This window comes from Spea bombifrons, chromosome 2 (assembly GCF_027358695.1).
Source record: "Spea bombifrons isolate aSpeBom1 chromosome 2, aSpeBom1.2.pri, whole genome shotgun sequence".
NCBI classification, from domain to species: domain Eukaryota; kingdom Metazoa; phylum Chordata; class Amphibia; order Anura; family Pelobatidae; genus Spea; species Spea bombifrons.
This window is the reverse complement of record NC_071088.1, coordinates 68464375-68490322: the sequence shown is the minus strand read 5'-3', so window position 1 is coordinate 68490322 and position 25948 is coordinate 68464375. Positions and strand designations below refer to the sequence as shown.

The window sequence follows — 25948 nt, the reverse complement described above, 5'->3', positions numbered from 1 at the left end:
TTCAGGGATACAGTAGGTAACAATATTCTTTATGAAAGAGATTTGACTAAATGCCCCATAAGCAATGACTTGACCTCCAGGTCATAAACATCAGTATGGACACTTTCCCTACTCCTGGTCATATTAGAGTTACTTGTGTACACACAGACCAGAAGGTGATTATATGCCAACAAATAATTAGGATTCTCCTTCTTCTCACTACCCTAATAAGCAACAGCATCAGATAGGTAAGTGGACAGGAAGTATGAGCAGTGGTAGGTGGTCTGGGTTTTAGACACGGGACCCTCATACATAGTTCAAAGTCAAGAAGGCATCCATCTTTGATGTCTATTATGAACAATGTCTTTTCAGGAAGTTACTAAAAGGTTCATCTGTGCTTATTATGCAGATCAGTTTCCTGTCAATGTGGCTGTCTGTGAATTGTGCATGCCGTTTATGTTGGGTGGGTGTGATGTAACATCATGTAATACAGTGTCAAAGGTCTTCACATAATGTGGGTGGACAGTGCCATGACATCATGGATCCAACCAAAGGTGTATGTAGTCTTAGGCCTAGACTGGCAGCTGTCATCAGTCCTGGACTGGTCATCTGCCACACTAGGGAATTCCCTGTGGGGCCCCTGGATATGCCCAGCTCCACACTGTATGAGCATTAGAATGCAACCTACAGCAGCACAATGTCATTCCATGTCTGGCCCTGGTTGTCAGAGCCGTAGCTAGCTCCTTTTGCGCCTGCGGCAAGAACTGCTCCCCAGTTATTTTTTTACAGAGGTTATTTTATTTACACTGCCCTTACACACTGCCTTTACACACACCTGTCCATAAACACACATAAACACATACATGCTGCCTTTACATACACCCTGCTCATTAACACGCATATACACATACACTGCCCTTACACAACCCTGCCTTTACACACACACACCAGCTTACAAACATACAAATACCTATACTGCTCTTACACACACACTACAAATACACATACACTGCCCATACACCCACCAGCTTACAAACACACACATATATACACATACACTGCCCTCACACACACATGCCCATAAACACGCATCTACACATACACTGCCCTTACACACACATGCCCATAAGCACGCATATACACATACACTGCCCTGACACTCCCCTGCCTTTACACACACATATACACACACCAGCTTAAAACACACAAATACCTACACTGCTCTTACACACACACACACTCACTAGCTTAGAAGAACACTCCTCAGGCGGTAGGCATATCATTATAGAAGTCCACCATAAAAAGAAAATTTCACAAGAGCAAAATCAGAGGGTTCACCACAAGGTGCAAACCATTTATAAGCCTCAAGAATAGAAAGGCCATATTAGACTTTGCCAAAAAATATCTAAAAAAGCCTGCTCAGAGCTGGAACAGCATTCTTTGGACGGCTAAAACTAAGATCAACCTGTACTAGAATGATGGGAAGAAGTATGGAGAAGGCTTGAAACGGCTCATGAATGAAACCATTCTATATGATCTGTAAAACATGGTAAAGGCAGTGTGATGGCATGGGCATGCATGGATTCCAACGGCATAGTTTATTGATGATGTGACAGAAGCAGCCGGATGAATTTGGAAGTGAATGGGGATATATTGTCAGCTCGGATTCTGCCTAATTCAGCAAAGTTGATTGGAAGACGCTTCACTTAACAGATGGACAATGTCCCAAAGCATACTGCAAAATCAACCCAATAGTTTTTTAAGGCAAAGAAGTAGAATATTCTGCAATGGTCGAGTCAATCACCTGATTTCAACCCAATCAAGCATGCATTTCACTTGATGAAGATGAAAGGCAGAAAGACCCACAAACAAACTGAAGACAGCTGCAGGAAAGACCCGGCAAAGCATCTCAAAGGAAGAAGAAACCCAGCGTTTGGTGATGTCCATGTGTTCCAGACTTCAAGCAGTCATTGCCTGCTGAGGATTCTCCACAAAGTATTAAAAACGAACATTTTGTCTATGACCAGTGGCGTCGCTACAGGGGGGCAATTGCCCCCCTAGGTTAATCCTTGCCCCCCTGTTGCCCCCCTGCCGAATTTGGAATAAAGTCGCAATGCGACTTTAAATCCCGTCTTTTTTTTAAATGTATTTAATTTTTTTTAATGCGGAGGAGAGAGAGGGTGCGGCCCGCGTAAGATGGGCAGCCAGGGCAACCGATCTTACGCGAGCCGCACCTCGAGCCCTGCTACTTACCTGTGGGAGGGTCTTCTGTACTGCATAGAGGAAGCGGAACCTAGCAGAGTTCACGTGACATCACATTACTCTGCTACAGTCCTGCTTCTTCTGTGCTTTACCAGAGAACGCAGAGGGAGGCCGCGCCCTCTGCTGAAGTCTGTGAGCGGCATCAAGGAGCTGCAGTGCAGGTAAGGGGGTGGGGAGGGTGTTTGAATGAGTATGCGTGATTGAGGGAATGAATCTGTGAATGAATGAGTATATGAATGAATGAGTGTGTGTGATAGCATGGATGTGTAAGTGCTGGAACCTAGGCATGATGGGACTGTGATTGCTGTTAGCAATCACACTCCTATCATGCCAAGTCAGCCAGTACATGCTGAAACCTAGTTAGCTGCCCCCCTTGTGTATTGATGCTGCCATCTGCCCATCTGCACATCACTTACAGCCACCCTGTACCAGCATGTACAGGTACCAGCATTTACTGGTTGCCTGGGTATGATAGGAGTGTACTTGCTGTGTGGGCAGTGTGGACGCCAGGGCTGGCTTTGGGGTGTGCAACCTGTGATCTATGCATGTAATTTAGGGGGTTTTAAATATACCTTTTAATGACGTGTTTTTATGTGAATTCCAATTGATCTATACCTGCAAAGCTGGGTTTTTGCGTTATTCTGTAGATCCATATCTATATATTTCCATACATTATTTATGTATACCTGCAAATACAGTGTTTGTATGTCTTATTCAGATGATTAATACCTGCAATGCTGTTTCCATGTATGTATTTGATCTATACCTGCAATGCTACGTTTCATATACTATTGTATACCTGCAAATACAGGATTTCTGTTTATTTGATATATACCTTCAGTGCTGAGATCACAAGTGAATTTCAGTTGATCTATACATGCAAAGCTTGGTTTGTGTGTTAATGTGTTGATCTATACCTGCTATCGGCAACTGGGGATAATATTATTATATATGGGCAGCAGGGGCATCAATACACAAGGGGCAAAAACACTAAGGGGGGTATAAACGACAATGCAGTGTGAAAAATCCAGCCTGCTGTAGACGTCTGTGACGTAGATTGTGTCCTGTTGTGTTGGTGTGTCAGAGCCTGTCCTGGTGTGTGTTTGGGTGTTGGTGTGTCAGAGCCTGTCCTGGTGTGTGTGTGTGCCTATGTGGCAGAGCCTGTCCTGGTGTGTGTGTCGGTGTGACAGAGCCTGTGTTGGTGTGTGTGTGTTTGGTCATCTGTTCCTGGCACTTAACTTACAGTAGGAATTATTTAATTTATATTTATCCAGAGATAAAATGCCCTCCTGAAGTTGTAGTGACTTCAGGGGACAAAACGTTCAAGGCCCTGAAATCATTTAGTGGAAAAGTTATTTATTGTGTTATAATATTCATTTCAAGGGTTAGTCGCACTCAGTTGTGGCTTCAGGCTTCCCATGTTGAATGATCAAGTATTATTTTAGCCCAATAACAAAAGTATAATTCCATAGCACATTACTTTTGGAAATTATGAATGCCCCCCCAGTTTGACTGTGGTATCTTGTGTGCCCCCCCCATATATTGTTTCTAGAGTCGCCACTGTCTATGACTGTGTTGATTTTTCCAATTACATCTGAGCCCCTGAAATAAGGGGACTGTGTATGAAAATGGTTGCAATTGCTAAGCATTTCGTACAATATTTTTGTTGAACCCGTTGAAGATGAAAGTCTGCATTCCCATTGCATCTTGGTTGTTTCATTTCAGTTATGAAAATTGTGTTAGTGTCCAAAATATTTCCAGACCTAACTGTATTTATATTAAAATAAGCAGAATGCGATAAACCAAGAACCCCTCTGTTCCTCTTTTCCTTCGCTGATGTCCCTTTTTTTGTATGCTCGGCATGAGTGCATCACCGACATCAGCAACCCCAAAAGTTAAAATAACGTGGACATAAACAACCCTAAATGTGTTTTTTGTGCTTTCTAAAATTGTTGCTCTCGTCTCCAAGATGCAATATGTAATTCACATGGCGCCATCTGATGCTACAACGTGAAACTGCACATACACTTTTTGATGGGTCTTTAGTGAAATAAACGATATGAAACATTTACATTTTCTAAGGAAAATATACAAAAACAATTTCAGGTATCATTATTAGGAAATTCTAATTGCACATTATTCACATAGCTACTTTAAGGAAAAGAGGCTCAGTCCGTCTCTAGTCGACTACCAACGATCCTGGGAGTTGTAGTTCAATAATAACGTGCCAGCTGTTTGCTGGTTTAGCAGACTTCTTGTTAATTACACACAGGAAAACTACGTTTCCCAGAATCCTTGGCTTGCTGTAAGGCAGTAGGAAGTTAAGCAGTAAGTTATGAGAATCTGTTATCTGGAAGCATATTTTACATCTCTCTTGGGTAGAATTACTACAAAAATTGTGTTATATTTCTATTATTATAATTTTTTTGTATGAATGCCATTTCATGTATTATTTTATATTTAAAACAAACCCGTATTACTAGATAAGGTTCTCCTTTATTGTGAAATACCAAACGTAAGGCTAGAAGGTAAATCACATTATTTTTCAAAAGCTGTAGAGTGAACTCCGAGTTCCTTCTCTTTATTGTAAAGATCAAATACTAGCCTTTGTCTGACTTTTCGTGTAAAGGTTTGTATTTATGTCGCCGAATCTTAATAGTTGTCCCGCGTTTCATACTAATTCAATCCAGTGATTTGTAAATATTAAACATAGTCCTTCACGTACACCTTGCCAGCCACTCACCTGTGAGCAGGGAACACTAGACAGAAAATGTACTAGTAAGACGTGAACTCCATTAAAGCAGGGCCTTCACTGAAGCCATAAACCTGAATTCTAAATAATGGTGGCCATCCTACCTGGACTAGCGTGACATCCAGTCTATGATCATAGATCTCACTTTCAAAGATAAAAATATGCGATATATGTTGTTGTGTAGGTTATTCGCCCAAATGTGTGGATCTGTGAAATGTTCCTTTTTTAGGTGCAGAGTACGAAGACGATGACTTTTGAATTATTATCTTACGTCCGCTATTGAAGTCAAAGAGTAAGACATGGGTCAGGCTAACATCCTGAATGTGGTGATAGTACTGACAAACCTCGTCATATCCCATGGACAGCAGTATCCGTTCATGGACCCCTCGCTGCCATGGGATCAACGTGTCAAAGACCTGATAGGACGTCTAAGTCTTGAGGAGATGGTGCTGCAGGTAACACAACGCTCAATACATTTCCGTACCATTATGCTTCTGTTGCAATTATTAAAATCAGATAAAATATCAATTTCATGGTCTAGCTTGTTCCTTTTCTTTACTGTAAATGCCATTATACATAGGCAAATATCCATTATGTTGGCTGGGGTCCTTAGCAAGTCCTTCTTCAAAGCAGATAATCCTAACATCAGTACTGCGTAATTAATAGATAATAATATGCCAGAAATAGTGGGTAAACTTATGTATGACTTTCCTTTCAACAAATAGATATGCCTTTTTCACAACTAATTAAAAAAATGTTACTGAGAGATTGACTTTTCATCCTGCAGTTGGCAAGAGGAGGTGCAGGCAGGAATGGGCCGGCTCCTGCTATCCCGCGACTTGGGATAAAGCCTTATTCCTGGAATACAGAATGTCTAAGAGGAGATGTTCAAGCACCGGGCTGGGCAACATCCTTCCCCCAGGCTTTAGGATTGGCTGCATCCTTCAGGTATCCAAAATGTACATAACAGACAATCATTTCCCGAGACCATCTATTCTGTACTGCCTTTTAAAGTACCCAGGGTCTTATGGGAATACAAGTTTTCACTCACTGTAGTTTTGCACCACTGACTGGCAGGCACAGAACACTTTTAGTTATGATTGTTTTTTATTTTGTTATGTGCTATATTTCATAGTTGTATTATGTGTACAGAGCTGCGCCGGCTCCATTTTGCCATATATGTATGTACTTATTTTGTTGTACTTTTTTCTTGCTGACTACGAAATGGAGTAGAAAAGTAAAGGGAGGTTAGGTGCACCTGGTGTCCACGTGTACCCATGTTTTAACATGACAATAATATTGATTTTGCACTTTTTTTGTATTGACTGCGTATTAAAATATTACCCTACTAACCCAGTTGTTGTCATTAGTCCAGAGCTGGTTGCCCGAGTGGCAAATGCTACTGCTACTGAAGTCAGAGCCAAGCATAACTACTTTATGTCTGTCGGGAACTATGATGACCATACAGGGCTCAGCTGCTTCAGTCCTGTCATTAACATCATGCGGCATCCACTGTGGGGGAGGAACCAGGTGAGCGTTACTGGCCTGTTTGTTTATGTGTGGGCCCATAAAGCCCAGATAAACACTTTCTTTATTGATTGTGTTTTGCGTGGCTCAAGGGCAAGTTAGGCCATGGTGGCACACTCAAGGGCTCCTTCCTTACTCTTATTGTTTTTGACTGCATCTAATAGGGTTTTCACAGAACACTTTAAGTCCTTTAAGCCCCCGAGTACTTGGCCATTTGGGCTCTGGGAACAGTGTTTCATTTTGACTGCCTCCTGGTCTGTTCTTTTCCATTTTTTTTTTATCCTACCCACTCAGTGTGTATTATTACTTATTGTTTTATATAGCGCCATCATATTCCATTGCATTGTACAATGGGGATTCCATCACATCTATTCCATGTGACATGGAAGGTAAAAATAGGAAGTTTCTCAGACACATCTGTGTCAATTTGCCAAGTTTTTTGTAGTGCTGTTTTATAGTTCACTAGGTGTTTTCCTGAGCAGCGTTGTCCAGTTTGGTACATGCTTACCCATCAGCCCATCAGAGTTAAGCCCCAGTCCCAGTCCTACAAAATTTTAGAGAATATCGTTTAGCAATACTGTAGGCAAAAATATACAAATATAATGACCAAATCAGTTTTGTTATCCTGCAGTATCACTGGCTATGAAGTTGATCTAATGTGCCAAAACCGTCAAATAAAATTTCAGTTAATTAGTTGCACTGTACATGCTGGTTAAGTCTTGATTTATTGGCCCTATAGTACCCTCCCTTGCAATTTTTGTCTTTCTTTCTTACAGTTTATAACTGTAGGTGGATAGATTGGCAAATGTGAGCTACATATCACTTTACCACTAAAACTGGTTGGAGGAGCCAGTTCAATCATGTAGTGGTCACCCCTTTTGACTGTGTTTGATTCATAGTCATTTCCTTGACAGTTCTTGATGCAAAGTGGATCAGTCAGAAGGAACGTTCCATTGGTGGCCATGGTGACTGCACTACTTCTGCTGTGTTTCTCTAAAATTGTTCCTTTTTTAAGTTTTTTTTTTTAAACTTATCTAACTTTCAGACACTGATGAAAGCAATGAGTCAGAGTACTATAGGCTCATCATGAACCGTAGTATTTCTCCAAAAGGACGTTTTCTACTGTACTGAAAACCCTTTACTGTCTTCCATATTCAGGAAACCTATGGGGAGGACCCTTATTTAAGTGGAGTCCTTGCAACAGCTTTTGTCAAGGGATTACAGGGAAATCATCCGCGTTATGTGAAGGCCAATGCAGGATGCAAGCATTTTGATGTTCATGGGGGCCCTGAAAATATCCCAGTTTCACGGTTTAGCTTTGATGCCAAGGTATGGTGGTTTATTTGTGGTATTTCTGTTTCTTTGTTCAGGCTGTGACCATGCTTCTGTGACCATTGCTTCTTCGTGTTAAATTCTATTAACAGCAGAAGTACCGTCAAGCTGCCACATAAGATGGAAGGTGTTACAACTTCACCTTAAATGGAAAATTAAATAAAATAATTTTGAATGAATGGATGATTGTCACTGTTTTGACTTTACTTTGTGTGACTTAAGTGTTTTGCAGCACTTTTTTAAACTGTTCTATATATAGGTCATTATGTACAGTGATTTAACTGACTACAGTCGGAATTTTTGAAATAAATTAGCAATATCAGCCCAATAGATACCTATGTGATAAATACTACAAAGCAAATGCTCTGAAAAACTCCTCTCCTTATAATAATCCGATCTCAAACAGAGATCGGATTATAACACCGGAATCCAGATCCCCCGCAACACTGCAGGGGACCTGGATTCCCCTCACTGTCGGCCGGTCTCTCACTTCCGTCTCTCTCCCCCCTCCCATACACCCCTCTGACTTCTCCCCCCTCCCATACGTCACTCTGCCTCCCTCCTGGCTCCGTTACTGACAAGGACTTTCACTGCAGCTTCATAGAAGCCTCAGTGTAAGTGAAGTGCAGTAATGGAGGCTGTCTGTGCGATGCAGACACTCACAGGCTGACAGAGAATCATCCTCTCTGTCAGCTGGTGGGGGTCTGCATCGCACAGACAGCCTCCGTTACTGTCAGTAACGGAGCCGGGTAGAGAGGCAGAGCGGTGTATGGGAGGGGGGAGGAGTCAGAGGGGTGTATGGGAGCCACCCTCCCATACACCACTGTGGCTCCTCCCCCTCCCATACGCCATTCTGCCTCTCTACCCGGCTCCCTGGTGGCTAGTGAAGATCCGTTGCTGACAGGAGGCAGAGTGGAGTATGGGAGGGGGAGGAGGCAGAGTGGAGTATAGGAGGGGGAGGAGCCAGAGTGGAGTATGGGAGGGGGAGGGGCCATAGTTGTATGGGAGGGGGGAGGAGGCAGAGTGGAGTATGGGAGGGGGGAGGAGCCAAAGTGATGTATGGGAGGGGGAGGAGGCAGAGTGGTGTATGGGAGGAGGCAGAGTGGAGTATGGGGGGGAGGAGGCAGAGTGGAGTATGGGGGGAGGAGCCTGAGTGGTGTATGGGAGGGGGAGGAGGCAGAGTGGTGTATGGGAGGGGGAGGAGGCAGAGTGGTGTATGGGAGGGGGAGGAGCCAGAGTGGTGTATGGGAGGGGGAGGAGCCAGAGTCATGTATGGGAGGGGAGGAGCCAGAGTGGTTATGGGAGGGGGAGGAGCCAAAGCTGTGTATGGGTGAGTTATAGTGGTGTGGTGTATTATGAATTTCAGGGCATATAGGGGGTATAAGGCATATCGATATTAGGCATATCAGGGGGTCATAAAACATCTGGGGGTAAAAGGTATATCGGGGCTCAGTTGCATATCACTGGCTTATAAGGAGTATAAGGCATATCAGGGGCACAGTGGCATATCGGGGCACAGTGGAATCTGGCATATAAGAGGTATAAGGCATATATGGCGGCAGAGTGGCAAGCTGGGGGTCAGATGTGCATAACTGGGGGCAGTTTGGTAAGTAAAAAAAATTTAAACAAGGCTTTTTTTTCTCATAGTTTTTATTAAATATGAAAAATAGTTAACATATGAATTAATATTTACTAATAACTTTGTATTAAAACCTAGTTTGAGAAACACTGTTTGGGTTCTTGTAGATTTTATTATTATGTCAGTAAAATAAGAAGGTGAATAGAGAGAGGCCATTGCAATAAAGAGATGAAAGTGTAAATTGTAAGTTTTTTATTACATTATTTTAAATTTTAAAAAATTGCATTTTTTTATCCGATTAATCGAAAAAATAATCGGCCAACTAATCGATTATTAAAATAAACGTTAGTTGCAGCCCTACATATAGATTTAATGTGCAGTAGTAGTAATGAACATTTCTTACATTATTATGTAGGTACTGGAAAGAGATTTACGAATGACTTTCCTACCGCAGTTTCATGCATGTGTCCAAGCTGGGACCTTTAGTATTATGTGCAGCTATAACAGGTTGGTATGATGAACCCTTAGATCAAAATTGAGCTTAGGGATGCTTGATGCATTGTTAATTCCTCTAAGGTTTAGAAAGGATGGACAAAGTGTGCTCCGTTGTACTCATGAAAGAATGTGCTAAACAGTATGATTTTCATTTTTTTTAATGTAATACACTTGTATTTTAATATTTGTAATAGTTTTTAATAATTATAATAATAATAATAAAAAATATTTGTGATAATGTAATAACACTTATAATATTGCGTGGATTGCTGATTCTATTTTTATTCAAAGCGGTTTCTGCCATCTCTATATTTCTAGATTGACCCAGAGTCCGTCTTTACAAAAACATGCTGTTTTTTCTTCAGGGTCAATGGGGTCCCAGCTTGTGCCAACAAGAGGTTGCTGACAGACATCTTGCGCTCTGAGTGGGGGTTTCAGGGCTATGTAGTAAGCGACGAGGGTGCTGTTGAATTTGTTATGTTGGCGCACAGATATACAAGCAGCTTTCTGGAGACCGCAGTCGGTGAGTTTTGAAATGGAATAATCGTGGTTGAGCCTTGACAGGTGAAGCAGACAGCCAAGAGTCTGAGAGATCACAAAAGAGATCAATTCCCCAAATCCTTTGCATTTGTATATCTCTTTTAAGCTTATCTGTGTACTAAAATATGTATATGTTTCATGTGGGCAGAAAATAGTTTTACACGTCATTAAACTACAGGTAGCTATTGGGTTGCAAAAGTCTAGGTATCATCAGAATGGCTGTAGAAGGAAACGGGTACCTATCATGTCTGCAAGCCTTATGGATAGATTGTTTTGTGCTAAAACCATGTCAATGAGGGGAGAGAGGACAAAAAAATATTTCATTTGTTTCATATCCTTAACATGTATGTTTTTGTGTCATAGCAACTCTGAATGCTGGTTGTAATCTTGAACTATCCATCAATCTGGCAGACAACGTTTTCATGCAAATTAAAGATGCAGTGGTGGATGGTAACATCACAATGGAGGTAAGGGAATGGATTTTGCCTTCCATGCATTTTCACATACGCACATCTACCTGATAGTATGTGATTTGCAGACCTATTTGCAAATAAAAACTCTTAACAGTAATGTATCTATTGAAAATGTCTACAGTCATATACAAAATCAATATACACAGGGATGCGACAACTAATCAATAAAATTGATAATTATCGATAATGAAAATCGTTGCCAACTAATTTCATTATCGATTAGTTGAACTGATTTTATCGAATATAAGATGAGGGTTTTTTCAGAGCAAACAGTAAGATCCAGATCCCTGCAGCTCACCATAGAAGCCCCGCGGAAGTACCAGCCAGCAGCAGCGGAGGCTGTCTGCGCACATTGTGCAATGTTTGCCAGCTGCCGGAGGAGGATCCACCGCAGTGCTGCAGGGAACCTTGATACTCCTCTCTGGCAGCCGGTGGGCGTCTGTGCGATGCGTGGAGACGACCTCCGCTGCTGCAGGCACTTCCACTGGGGCTTCGATGATGGAGCACCGGCATCTCATGACCTTCCGGTGCTCAGTCATAGAAGCTCCAGCGAAAGTGCCGGCCAGCAGCAGAGGTTTGTCTATGCACATCGCACAGATGTTCACCAGGTGTATCTGGGGGGGCACAGTGGCATATAGGGGGTTATAAGGCATATCAGTGGTGCATAGAGGCAAATCAGAGGGTACAAGGCATATCTGGGATATAAGGCATATCAGAGGGCACAATGGGCCATTAGGGGGGTATAAGGCATATCTAGGGAGGATGGAGTGGCATATCTGGGGGTGTAAGGCATATCACGAACACGCCTCTCTCTACTGTATTATGATAAACAACAAACTGAGCAAATAGTCCAAAAGATAGCTTGCTTGCTCTTTATTATTTAGGGGTGGTTTATTATGCGTCAGTGGGGTTTATTGGCAATAAAGTGAGGTTAAGCGTAGATGTTTAAGTGAAACAGCGAAACTCCCGGGGCACAAATTAAAAAATGACGGTGTTCAACAATGACCATTGCCTTTTCAAATAAATGAATGCTTTTATAATCAAAGCCCACTGTTTTAAATCGCATTGAGTCTAATAAGATCAAATGAAAACTGATGTTGCTCAAGTTGTTGCCACAACAGAAGCTCATTGTAGCAAATATGATATTGTTGCTAATAATCCACATCAACCAATATAGTCAAGTTCTTAAAAATTACATTTTTCTTTCAAATAGTACTTTAGCACATAAAAGTAACCTTTAGTGGCTTCTTGTTTTAATGTCTAGACAGGTAGCTGAATCTAAAATTCCAATTTCTCATTAACTTTATGATGGCAGGAATGTTTTGACACTGATTTATTAAATGGAATTATTTCTATTTGTTTTAAGACTGTAAAAGAAAGACTGTATCCATTGTTTTACACCCGCATGCGACTGGGAGAGTTTGATCCACCAGACATGAATCCATACAGCTCCTTAGACTTAAGTTCTGTTCAGAGTCAAGAGCACAGAGACCTTGCCATAGAGGCTGCTGTCAAGAGCCTTGTCCTGCTGAAGAATCACTTGGAAATTTTGCCCCTAGATTTGGAGAATATCAGAGGGAAAAAGATAGCGGTATGGTGTATTGTATTTGTTTTTGTTTGTTTTTTTATCATGTACAGAGCCGATTGAACCAAATCTCTGATAATGTCAGTAGCATTATCTTTTTGATTGTGGATTGTCTTTACTACAGTTCTGCTAGGATCTTTCTTATAGAATCTAAATAATTAAACAATGGTTGTAATTTTCTAATACTTTGGAAACAAATGTAAATTAACAATGCTGCAAAAAAAAAAAAGTGTACAAATCTAGATAGGAACAAATCACCTTATTGAGGAATGTATGCACACACAGTTATACATGGACATACAGCTGTAGGCATTGATATGCATGTAATGGTCCCTGTCTCTTCGTGCTGGTTCATAATTGTTCAGAAACGGCCCTTCCGACCTGGACCAGCAACTTAGAGGATGCAGAAGACCACATATAGTCACAGGTGTGGAGGAACATAACAGTCACCAAACACGTTGCTGATTCCATATCCGAAGAGTTCCAAACTTCCACTGGCAGCACAATATCATATCATATCATATCAGCACAAAAACTGTGCAGCAGGAGCTTTATGGAATGGGTTTCCATGGCCAAGCATCAGATCTTGTGGTGTAAAGCACGCCGCCGAATCAGCGATCTCTGTTTTGCCAGAGCGACTGACTAATGGGTTTGGTGTATGCTAGGGGAATGTCACCTGCCTGACTGCAGGAGGGATTACGTAGGGGGCTGTTTTTTTTAGGGGTTGAGCTAGGCCCCTTTATTCCATTGAAGGGAAATCTTAATGCTTCAGCACACTAAGACGTTTTGGACTATGCTTCCAATTTTGTGGGAATAGTTTGGGGAAGGCCGTTTTCTAGTCCAGCATGACTGGGCCCCAGTGCACAAAGCAAGGTCAATAAAGACATGGTTGGATGAGTTTGGTGTGGAAGAACTTAACTGGCCACACAGAGCCCTGACCTCAACCCCATCATACACTTTTGGAATGAACTGGAATGGAAATTGCAAGCCAGGCCTTCTCATCCACACAAATACTCTACTGGATCAATAGGCAAATATTTCCACAGAAACACTCCAAAATCTTGTGGAAAGCCTCTCCAGAACAATGGAAGCTGCGATGGGGGGGGGGGCTACATATTAATGTCTGCATTTAGACTGCAATGTCCTAAAAGTCCCTGTTGGTGTAATGGACATGTGTTCCAATACTTGTGTCCCTATAGTGTGTGTGTGTTTGTGTATATATAAAAGAAATGTGGATTGATTGTGGGCTGCCCTTAGTAAACCAAAAAAAGGTCATTTACAGATATTTTGTTTTTCTTGAACCAGTGTCATTCCCTGGGAAGTAATTAGGGTAGCCGGATGCCAAATTCCCTAGTCTCATGTTAAACAAAACTACACTTATATTTCTTATGTTAGGGTTGGAGTAAGAGGTTTGAGTATGGTGCAGGGTTTTACTAAAACCAAGTAACAATGGCATGCAGCACAACATCAATACAGCAATGTGGAAACTGGCAACTGAGGAAGTCAGCTGGTGGTGTCCGGAGCACAATCAGCATGTGAAACACAGAGATAGGATTTGGGACCCCGCATAGAAAAATGAAGAAACTCTTTCATTTGTTCAAATGTTCCTTCAGAGATTTATTTCATTAAGCGACAAAACCCGGTGAGGCGAAACGCCTTAGGTGTGGCTAAACACACCTTATAGAAGGCACTCACATCTGTCCTTCGTAATGCAGTAATATCAGGCAGTTGACACAGTAATTCCCTGCTAGCCAAGGCTTGGTAGTTTTTAGCCCATGCTTTTTAAAAACATGGAATATTATTTTAAATAATATTGTAGGTCATTTGAGAAAGCTAAAATATTAAAGGAAGGAGAAGTTTTTAGAGTTTGCCCTAAATTTCTCTGAATTGTGATGAATAGTTCTTAACCTTTAAACAGAATAGTTCTGAATCACAGTGATTGAGAAAACAACAATCATAGCCTATAGGTATAATAAATATGTTTAATGGTTAAATCAGGCCTACTTTACTGACTTTACAGTGACATCTACGTATTACATTGTTATATGACTGGTGTTGTAAAGAGAACAATGCTATAGTGAGATTGATTATTACCAACTCAAGTGTTGATGATGTTCTTATCATTCCTTTGTAAAAGGTAATTGGACCTTTCGCTGATGACCCCCAAGGACTCTTTGGAGACTATGAACCCCACCCATATCCTCAGTATATCTTCACACCAAGGTAAAAAATAAAAAATGATGTCACCATGGAACCATATACTTATAGTGTATTAAATGCCTTCAATTTACCCTGTAAATACAGAAAGCTGTCACATTAACAGTGCATGCATGTGTGCTCAAAGACCGGAAATATGCCTGTAGTACTTTGCAGTTGTGTATTTCTTTACACCATCCTTGCAGTCTTATTTCTGACATGGCTCAGTTTACATCGTAAGCAGCTGCTCCTGTAGCTCTCTAACATCCATATATGTTATTGTATGACAGTAAGTTGTGAAGGAAGTGGAGCTGTATCAAAATTAGGTACAGTATGGGTGGTAGTGGATCAGAGTTTAATTAAATGTCTCCCACTACGTCCAGGGACGTGCTTCATGTTGCCCTCATGTCCTTTAGGGTATAATTACCTAGCACGTTATGTTGATCTGTCTGGTTATTCTTTAGGGGTGGTCTTGAAATGCTTCCAGTAAATGTGAGCTTCGCTGCAGGATGCAATGATGCACAGTGTAAAAAGTACTCCCCTGATGAGATAATGGCATTGGTGCAATCTGCTGACATCACCATAGTGTGCCTTGGTACCGGTAAGTCAGCACCAATCACAAAGTGACAATATGGAGTAAAGCGCTGCGTAAATTGTTGGCGCTATATAAATAAAAGATAATAATAATAAGTACCAGCATGCTAAATATATTAAAAAGATACAGAATATACATATGACTACACAATACATATGACTAGGCATTTCCATGAATAATATGTTAACGGTAAAAAAAAAAAAAACAGTTATAGCATTAATACATTCTAAAACACTTTTAAAGAGGAACAGTCACATCTAAGGTCAAACCACATATGAATTCAATGCTGAATTCTGATTTTCATATGATGTGGCCAAAAGATGTCTGTTCTCACGTACAGTAACATAAGAAATAACAACAGATAGAGACAATATGATAATTATGTTGTACATATCTGATAAAATTAGGATTGAGGAAAATAATATAAATATTATTAGATATTATAATATTTCTCCAAAATATTTTTAATTGGTTTTTGGTACAAGCTGGACAACACAATATAGCACCATGTTTCTCCATGCCTCTTGTGCCTCTATTTTCAGATGTAATCCATAGGTCCTACACAAGACATCAACTCCATGCACAAACAAACCACCCCCAAACCCGGAAAAAAACTGTCTTCAAAAGAGCTTTTAAACTTGTGCACACACATAGTACCATAAAATATTTGTCTCCTCATTGAGTCTGCAGTGCAGAGTATCTTCTTAACATTACTTTTCCTGATATATCAGGTGTCGCTGTAGAGACTGAAGGTAAGGACCGATCTGACCTATTGCTACCGGGCCACCAAGCCGACCTTCTGAAGGATGCTGTAGCCTTTGGTAAGTTAATTTAATTTTTTTCTACTGCTATCTTCTAGGCATCTTACAAAAACGCCTTGACGACAACCATAAAGTCCAAGTTCATCAACCTTCACTCAGTACTATGATGAATTCATCAAAACCCGAGCCCTCAAAAAATACATTTGTTCTGCTAATGTTGGAATGTTCTGGAACTTGGGTGACTAGTTTTGGAAACAATTGTATAATTAGAATAATAAGGGCGGAGAATACAAAATATAAATGAATGACACCACAGAACGTCCAATACAACAGTGTCCCTATGCAGCAGGCATTGCTCTGCTTTGATCATCATAGGACACAGTGTTCTGCACTTGCTAGGTTTAAGAAACAGGTCTTTGGTAGTGATCAAAAGAGGGGCATCTAAAGGTAGAATTGTAAAAGAAAGGAAATCATATTTGGATTTTGGAGGTTTATTATAGGTAAAGTCACTTGCACATGACAGCAGGTTTACAGTAACAGTTTGTACATAGAGACCTTGCCTTCCTTTTTTTATTCTTAACATTTTAATATTTTTCAATCTGGAAATTGTATTAAAAAAAAAAACAATACGCAATGTTGAAAAAATCCGTTAAAGATTAATTGATCATGTAATCCGCCAGCTGGAGGGCACCCGGTGATCTTACTCTTATTTAATGCTGGACCGCTGGATGTTTCATGGGCCCAGAGCAGCGACGGTGTACACGCCATCTTGGAGTGCTTCTTTCCTGCGCAAGCTGCTGGTGTTGCAATTGCTAAAACCTTAGTGGGGGCTGATGGAGCAAACCCTGCAGGCAGACTGCCAGCCACATGGCCAGCTGGAATGGAACAGGTGAGACACAGCGTCACAGTTGTTTCAATAGGATATACAGTCAATCTGAAATATTTTAAAAAAAAAATAGAATAATCTTGATATCTGTGGTTTAATGTTGTTCTTTTAAGGTGCCTGCCATGGACAATTACACCATGCAAGGCCGGACATACCGTTATTATGGCAAACAGGTGCCTCTTTATCCCTTTGGATATGGCCTTTCCTACACCAGGTTTCAGTACAGTGACCTGGTATTGACTCGTACCTCCCTGCCCATGTGCGAGACACTGCAGTTGTCCGGCAAGCTGTATAATTCTGGTATCAGAACAGGGGAAGAGGTAAGAATTATTTTTGGGATACTCTATTTGGAGCCACATGAGTGAATGGTGAATTTGACTTTTTTGTTATCGAAATGCACGCACAACCTTCACTGGAGCAAAATATAGGGTTTCTATGAGAAACACTAAGCTTAATGTAAGCCCTTTCATTTATCTGATGTCATGCATGCATTTGTTGCCACCTAAGTGCACTGTTTGCCCTGTGTCAGAATGTTTTCTTCTAGTGAGTAAACAAATGTTGAAGTTCTGTGCCTCCGTAAGGATAGGTAGACAAAGTGTAATTATATTTCTGCATTTTACCATTTTGCCTTTTTCCTAAAAAAAAAACAAAAAAAAAACGGTACTTGCTCTCTTCACAGGTCGTGCAGTTGTACATCAGCTGGTCTGATGCCTCTGTGCCGGTTCCTCGTTTGCAGCTTGTGGGCATTAAGCGAATTCTGGTTCCAGTTGGCCAGTATGTAAAGCTCTATTTTTCAGTACAGCCCGAGCAACGAGCAGTATGGACTGACAAGTGGATGCTGGAACCTGGTGAATTCTCTCTTTATTTTGGAGGTCAACAGCCTTTCCAAGATGTAACCGTCCCATCCAACATCCTGCACGCCAACTTTACCGTTGAGGGGAAAGCTCAGCCTCTTAGCACCTGCTAAGGTACTTATTCTCCCCACTAGGTGGACATCTTTGCATAGAAAAATCAACATGCCCACCTATTGGACAAGAATGTGTTTTACAGATGACAATAGCGAACAACCTTGGACAATCTTTCTTTTGTAAAAACACTGTATAAGACGCTCTTCCTTTTCCTGTGCATTCTTTTAAAGGCTGTCATACCTATTCAAATGGAATGAAAGGGAAATAAACTTTATTTTAGATTAGGTCATTATGATCTTTTATGTGTGCTAGCTTCTTAAAGAGATCACCTATTCTGATTATCTGAATTTTCTCTCTTCCCCTCCTCACCCTTACACAGGCTGTCAAACCAATCAGCAATTTAACCCCTTGAGGACCAGGCTTTTTTGCAGGCATGGTTGCAGCGATCAAAAGAGGCCCCTGACTTTTTTGTATTGCTTTATAGCGGCACTTCAGAAACACTGGCTGAGCTTAGGAGGCGATTGTTGATCACCTCCTAAGTACTTTTTTTTTTTAGTTAGCCGTCGGGCACTGCCATTAATTGAATGGCATATGGCCTTTTTTCATACGGTGGATATGACCGCTCATACGGGGCCCCTACATTCTTTTTGGTGTTGCTGGATGCCTCAATGTTTAATGCTGGACCGCTGGATGTTTCATGGCCCCAGAGCAGCAACGGTGTACACGCCATCTTGGAGTGCTTCTTTCCTGCGCAAGCTGCTGGTGTTGCAATTGCTAAAACCTTAGTGGGGGTGATGGAGCAAACCGTGCAGTTGATCACCTCCTAAGTACTTTTTTTTTTAAGTTAGCCACGGGATCAAAAAAATGAAGGTAACTTGCATATACCTTAGTTTACCATAGTTTACAAATGATAATCATGTATGCTTATTCTTTATTGCTACGGGTCCTGTACTACAGAAGTGCTTGTATAATGCAACACACCAGGTATCATTGCATATCCCTTAAATAACCATAGCATTTCTATTAATTAATAATTTTGATCACAAGGAATATTTGAGAATGGTGTCCACTGTCATTGTAGCTATGATGTTCTGGATCTTCTCCAAGAGATTTAAAGTCCCCCGGCACAGATGAACAATAGCCGAAGTCAGTGGTTTTTGTAGAGCAAATGTGGCAGCTGCCCAGTTCCTATCTGTGCTCTAGGCCTCCAGCTGCCCACTTATATCTATTTTTAGTCATAAAAACCATAATCACACAAGTATGCCAGACTATATATAAAAGCGAGATCCATCTATCTGCATATGGTTAATCTCTCTCCCCTCCAGCAGTTGTGCGTAACCAGATATCCAAAATATTCATTCATATATTGACTTTGTGGGTAGGGTCCATCAGAAGAGGATTATTAGCCTTAGAAATAGACATTTACACTCACTCTATGTTGAACCTTTGTAAAGTGAAATGCGTTGGGCTACTGAGAGGGTGCTATCATTTTGTGGGCAATACTGTTTAAATTGACTCTGGTTACATCTGCTCCATCTTGGAAGAGCAAAGTAAATAAAAGACATGTGATGGGTGTCCTGGGTGGAGCGAACGCTCTATGATACAGTTTCGGATTTTAAGAGATTTAACATTTGCTGTTTTGACGGGGGTATCAATTGTTCCGGTTTATTTTAAATTGGGCAAGACGCTTGATATCATTAACAGTTTTGCTGTTTTCATGAAATGAGTATGCAAAACAGCGATAATACGTTGGCATAACAGCGGATGAAGTCGCTAAAGGCATATTGTAATGGATTTGAGGAATTAACCTCAGCTTTGAAAATGACGAATTTACATAATGCTTTAACAATTCTCTTATGATTACCCTCAATAGCATTGAAATAAGCATTACTGATCATGTTAAAATTTTTGTAATTTGTAGTAATACCCCGATAAGCACAGTTTAATTATGCTGATCTCCTGCTCACTAATATGTTTTTTTTCTGAAGCAATGCTGTCCAGTTATGTTCTGTAGATAATTATATATATATATATATATATATATATATATATATATATATATATATATATATATATATATATATATATATATACCGTATTTGCTCGATTATAAGACGAGGTTTTTTTCAGAGCAAATGCTCTGAAAAATACCCCTCGGCTTATAATCGGGGTCGTCTTCTAATCAGACCTCAAATAGAGGTCTGATTAGGAGACTAAGATCCAGATCCCCCGCACCGCTGCAGGGGACCTGGATCCTCCTGTCGTCGCCCCCCCCCCCCCCCCCCCACACACACACACACACACACACACACACACACTTACCGGTGCTTCCGGAGGTGAAGTTGGCAGCGGGGGTTTGTATGCGTCCGTCGCAAATACCTTCCCCGACTGTCAGAGATCAGAGTTCAAGAGTTCCTGATCTCTGACAGCCGGGGAAGGTATTTGCAACGGACGCATACAAACCCCCGCTGCCAACTCCACTTCCTTCCGGCTGCCGCGGAATGAGACGTCAACCCGCTGCCCCGGCAATACAGCAGGAAATTGGAAGCACCGGTAAGTAAGTAAGTGTGTGTGTGTGTGTGTGTGTAGGGCATTTCTGGAATGCCTTACACCCCTATATGCCACTCTGGCACTTAGGGGGTTAAAAGGCATATTATGGGGCAGAGTGGCATATAGGGAGGTATAAGGCATTTCAGGAGGCAGAGTGGCGTTAAGGGGGCATTTAATAGTGCACTCTGCCTCCTGAAATGCCTTATACCTCCCTATATGCCACTCTGCCCCCATAATATGCCTTTTAACCCCCTAAATGCCAGAGTGGCATATAGGGGTATAAGGCATTTCTGGAGGCAGAGTGCTCTATATAATGCCTTTTAACTCCCTTAATGCTACTCTGCCTCCTGGAATGCCTTATACCTCCCTATATGCCACTCTGCCCCATAATATGCCTTTTAACCCCCTAAATGCCAGAGTGGCATATAGGGGTATAAGGCATTTCTGGAGGCAGAGTGCTCTATATAATGCCTTTTAACTCCCTTAATGCCACTCTGCCTCCTGGAATGCCTTATACCTCCCTATATGCCACTCTGCCCCATAATATGCATTTTAACCCCCTAAATGCCAGAATGGGATATAGGGGTATAAGGCATTTCTGGAGGCAGAGTGGCACATAGGGGGTCAAAAGGCATACCATGGGGCACAGTGGCATATAGAGGGTTAAAAGGCATATCATGGGCCACAGTGCCATATTGGTGTGGCAAGCCTGGGGGCAGATGTGCGTAACTGGGGGACAGGTTGGAAAATACAAGAAATAAAAACAAAAAAAAATATTTTTCTCAATCATAGCTTTTACTAAAAAAAATAGTTTACATGAATTAACATTTACTGGTAAAACTTTTTTCCTTTAGGGTCGTCTTATATTCAGGCTTTTTCTTTTTTTCCCAAGTTAATATTCAGATTTTGGGGGGTCGTCTTATAATCAGGGTCGTCTTATAATCGAGCAAATACGGTATATATGATGAGGTCTCCATGGCAACCAATTAATGTTTGAGGTGACTGCGCTACATTTAGCACTTTACCCTATAATTGTTCTAAATTTCATCTGTTGTTATTTTGATTTAGATTTTTTTGTACTGACTTTACCAGAATCTGACAGAATAAAAAATTCTGACTTTTGCAGGTCAGTCATTAGATACAATGGCTTATAATTATTATTATTATCTTTTATTTATATATCGCCAACAGTTTACGGGGTGCTTAATACAATACATATGTTCAAGGGATATGACAAGACAAAAATTGACAGACTAAGACAAACCGATACATTCGGTGGGGAGAGCCCTGCTCGCAAGCTTACAAGCTAGAGGGAAATGGGTGACAAACATAAGGCACAGAGAAAGGGTGAGAGGTAGTGTGGTGGTTGTATCAATGACAAGGAAGTTCTAGCAGCTAAGATGGTATGCTCCTCTGAAGAAGTAGGTTTTTAGATGTTTCTTGAATGTTGGGAGGGAGGGTGAATACTGAAGGTTCCTTGGGAGTAGATTCCAGAGATGGGGCAGCCCAGGTGAAATCTTGTAGACGGGAAAAGTAATAAAGAGGTGATAAGTGAGGACTGTATATTAGAAGTAATGCTACTGAAACTTTCATTATACTACATATTCACATATATCTGATTAAAATGTCAGTAGTTATACGGCAGAGGCGTCCAACATGCGGCCCGCGGGCCAAATGTGGCCCTCGAGCCCTGCTACTTACCTGTGGTAGGGTCTTCTGTACTGCATAGAGGAAGCGGAACCTAACAGAGTTCACGTGACATCCAGTGGCGGAACTACCGGGGTCGCGACTGCGACCAGGCCCTGGTGTTCTGCCAGTCTGAGCTGTTGCTGAAAACGACCGCTCGGCAACTCTTGGGCCCCCCTGACTGACAGAAATCCAGGATGCCTCCGCTCCCTGTCACTGCCGCAGCCGCCGCCGCCTGCCTCAGCGCTGCCCAGAGTGCAGTGTTGGGAGCGTGAGGCGTTTGTCTCGGGTGCCGGCGATTCACGCTGTGCGCCGGCATATGACGTCATATGCCGGTGCTCAGCAGTGAAGCGCCGGCACCCGAGACAAACGCCTCACGCTCCCAACACAGGAGTTGACGGTAAGTGACCTACAAAGGGGGGGTAGGGAGGGAGTGGGTAGATCGTGAGAAGGGGGGGTAGGGAGGGAGTGGGTAGACTGTGAGAAGGGGGGGTAGGGAGGGAGTGGGTAGATCGTGAGAAGGGGGGGTAGGGAGGGAGTGGGTAGATCGTGAGAAGGGGGGGTTGGGAGGGAGTGGGTAGATCATGAGAAGGGGGGGTTGGGAGGGAGTGGGTATATCGTGAGAAGGGGGGGTAGGGAGGGAGTGGGTAGATCGTGAGAAGGGGGGTTGGGAGGGAGTGGGTAGATCATGAGAAGGGGGGGTTGGGAGGGAGTGGGTATATCGTGAGAAGGGGGGTAGGGAGGGAGAGGGTAGATCGTGAGAAAGGGATAGATGGGTGGGGGGGCCCTTAACAGATTCTCGCACCGGGGCCCTGAGGTTTCTAGCTACGCCCCTGGTGACATCACATGACGCTGCTCCAGTCCTGCTTCCTCTGTGCAGTACCAGAGAACGCAGAGGGAGGCCACGCCCTCTGCTGTAGTCTGTGAGCAGCATCGAGGAGCTGCAGTGCAGGTGATTGAGGGAATGAATCTGTGAATGACTGAGTGTGTGTGTGATAGCATGGATGTGTAAGTGCTGGAACCTAGGCATGATGGGACTGTGATTGCTGTTAGCAATCACACTCCTATCATGCCAAGTCAGCCAGTACATGCTGAAACCTAGCTAGCTGCCCCCCTTGTGTATTGATGCTGCCAGCAGTATGGGGTCTGCACATCACTTACAGCCACCCTGTACCAGCATGTACTGGCTGACTTGGCATGATAGGAGTGTGATTGCTAACAGCAATCACAGTCCCATCATGCCTAGGTTCCAGCATTTACTGGTTGGATGTGTAAGTGCTGGAATCTAGGCATGATGGGACTTTGATTGCTGTTAGCAATCACACTCCTATCATGCCAAGTCAGCCAGTACATGCTGAAACCTAGCTAGCTGCCCCCCTTGTGTATTGATGCTGCCAGCAGTATGGGGTCTACACATCACTTACAGCCACCCTGTACCAGCATGTACTGGCTGACTTGGCATGATAGGAGTGTGATTGCTAACAGCAATCACAGCAAGCACAGTCCCATCATGCCTAGGTACCAGCATTTACTGGTTGCCTGGGTATGATAGGAGTGTGATTGCTGTTAGCAATCACACTCCTATCATGCCAAGTCATATTGCTAATTTTTTTGTCCAATTATGGTGTGTTACATACTTTTATTAAAAATGTGAGTTTTTATTATTATCTATAAAGGTGGGGGGTCATTTTTGGTTTTGGCTATGTGAACTGTGAATGTTTTGGTCCAGAATTTTCATTTTGGTGCATCCCTAGAATAAATATAAGTATTTCATTTTTAATTATCCTGAACTTGTAGTCACAAACCTTTCTAGGCCCAGAAATCAGTGAGAGGAAAAGTAAAGGTTTTGTGTCATTTACTGTATTTGCTCGATTATAAGACGACCCTGATTATAAGACGACCCCCCAAAATCTGAATATTAATTTATGAAAAAAAGAAAAAGCCTGAATATAAGACGACCCTATAGGAAAAAAGTTTTACCAGTAAATGTTAATTCATGTAAACTATGTGAACAATTGTTTCTTAATAAAAGCTATGATTGAGAAAAATATTTTGTTGTTGTTTTTATTTCCTTTTTTTCAACCTGCCCCCCCAGTTATGCACATCTGCCCCCAGGCTTGCCACTCTGCCCCAGAAATGCCTTATACCCTCTAAATGCCACTGTGCCCCATGATACGCCTTTTAACCCCCCTATGTGCCAATCTGCCTCCAGAATTGCCTTATACCCCTATATGCCACTCTGGCTTTTAGGGGGTTAAAAGGCATATTATGGGGCAGAGTGGCATATAGGGAGGTATAAGGCATTTCGGGAGGCAGAGTGGCGCATAGAGGGTTAAAAGGCATTTCTGGAGGCAGAGTGGCATTAAGGGGGTTAAAAGGCATTTCACAGAGAACTCTGCCTCCAGAAATGCCTTATGCCCCCCCCCCTATATATACGCTGCCCAGACTAAGCACCGGGGACTCAGGAGGATACAGGTCCCCTGCATCTGAGTCCCCGGTGCTTAGTCTGGGCAGCATGTAGAGCTCTACGCGCTTGAGCGGAAGTTGTCTACGGGAATCGCCTAGAGCTCTACACGTTGCCCGGACTAAGCACCGGGGACTCAGAAGCACCGTTAAGTTGGCGGGGGGCATAACACAGGAGGATCCAGGTCCCCTGCATCTGAGTCCCCCGGTACTTAGTCCGGGCAGCGTGTAGAGCTCTACGCGAATCGCATAACACAGGAGGAAGATCCAGGTCCCCTGCATCGCTGCGGGGAATCTGGGTCTTAGTCTCATAGTCAGACCTATTTGAGGTCTGATTATAAGACGACCCTGATTATAAGACGAGGGTTTTTTTACTCTGGTAAAAACCTCTTCTTATAATCGGGCAAATACGGTACTTTATTTTAATCTGCATATTTTATTAAAGCTCATATTTTCTCACCGTGAAAAATGAGTGCGGCCCTCGCACGTATACATTTCCGATGAAGTGGCCCACTGCAGAAAAAACTCGGACACCCCTGTTATACGTTGTGAATATTCTGGATACAATACAGTTTTTAGCTTCAAATTCAAATGTGACCTAATAGAATGCCTCAGGATGGCCACCTTCATGTCTGTTACTCTTGGACAGGGTACTGGAATTTTTCTTCAAATATGTCATTTTTAGCTGTGGTCTAAGTCATGTGGGTTTAGATTGGGACTTGTAGCATTAGTTTGTTGCCAGTTCTGAAACTGCCCCACAAAAGTATATGTTTCTGAAAAGCAAAGTAGGCTATTTCACATTTATCACATGCGTATTTTTTATTTAAATGTTTTGGAGGAAGTTTAGGAAACTCCTACCATATTTTATGTTTATGTGGCATAATTAAGTCAGCAGGGTACGTTGTAATGTGTGTTTAGTAGATAGGTGTTAGAAAAACATACCTAAAGTTTTTCATTGGTGTCCTTACTTCTTGGTAAGCCTGCAGTAAATCCTATCTTCACAGATCTTCAGGCTTGCCTTTTCTAGTCTGACTTCAGACTTAATGACGTGGAACTATCCTATACTTGAAGCCTTGTATTGTGGAAAGTGAAGCAGCTTTTTTTTTGGCAACATGCAGATTGTATATGGGACAACGGACAAAATTTGCATAATCAGTGCAGCGTTCTGATCTGTAGGAGGTTTCCAGATCACGAAGACATGCTTGACAAGCACAAGAGGATCATAGGTAGTTGAGTGCTCATTTGAAACGTTTAAGTAAGCAAAAACTGTGTTATTAAAAACCATTATGTAGGATGGTCACCCTTAAAGCGCTTGAATGTTCCTTATACTTTTTGATTAGCGAGAAGTGAAGTTGTTGATTTTCTTTTTGATACTTTAT

The 25948-nt window shown here is 42.1% G+C and overlaps 1 protein-coding gene across 1 annotated transcript; it reads left to right on the top strand.

Annotated features, from left to right (window-relative positions):
* The first annotated feature begins 4523 nt into the window (after nucleotides 1-4523).
* LOC128474786 (uncharacterized) lies at nucleotides 4524-18162 on the top strand. The gene is made up of 15 exons (XM_053457184.1): nucleotides 4524-4569; nucleotides 5223-5448; nucleotides 5781-5941; nucleotides 6364-6523; nucleotides 7679-7849; nucleotides 9847-9938; nucleotides 10292-10449; nucleotides 10830-10933; nucleotides 12306-12530; nucleotides 14662-14747; nucleotides 15185-15321; nucleotides 16047-16136; nucleotides 16757-16965; nucleotides 17076-17282; nucleotides 17642-18162. Exons 2-15 carry the CDS (start codon nucleotides 5293-5295, stop codon nucleotides 17927-17929), a joined length of 2244 nt encoding a protein of 747 aa, XP_053313159.1. The 5' UTR covers nucleotides 4524-4569; nucleotides 5223-5292; the 3' UTR covers nucleotides 17930-18162.
* The last annotated feature ends 7786 nt before the right edge of the window (nucleotides 18163-25948 follow it).

What these genes read in the sequence shown, in the direction of transcription:
- LOC128474786 (XM_053457184.1), top strand. Translation starts at nt 5,293, where the DNA reads ATGGGTCAGGCTAACATCCTGAATGTGGTGATAGTACTGACAAACCTC. An exon ending in CATAGTGTGCCTTGGTACCG is followed by an intron (nt 15,322 to 16,046) that starts GTAAGTCAGCAC and finishes CTGATATATCAG; the next exon opens with GTGTCGCTGTAGAGACTGAA. An exon ending in GGCCAGCTGGAATGGAACAG is followed by an intron (nt 16,966 to 17,075) that starts GTGAGACACAGC and finishes TGTTCTTTTAAG; the next exon opens with GTGCCTGCCATGGACAATTA.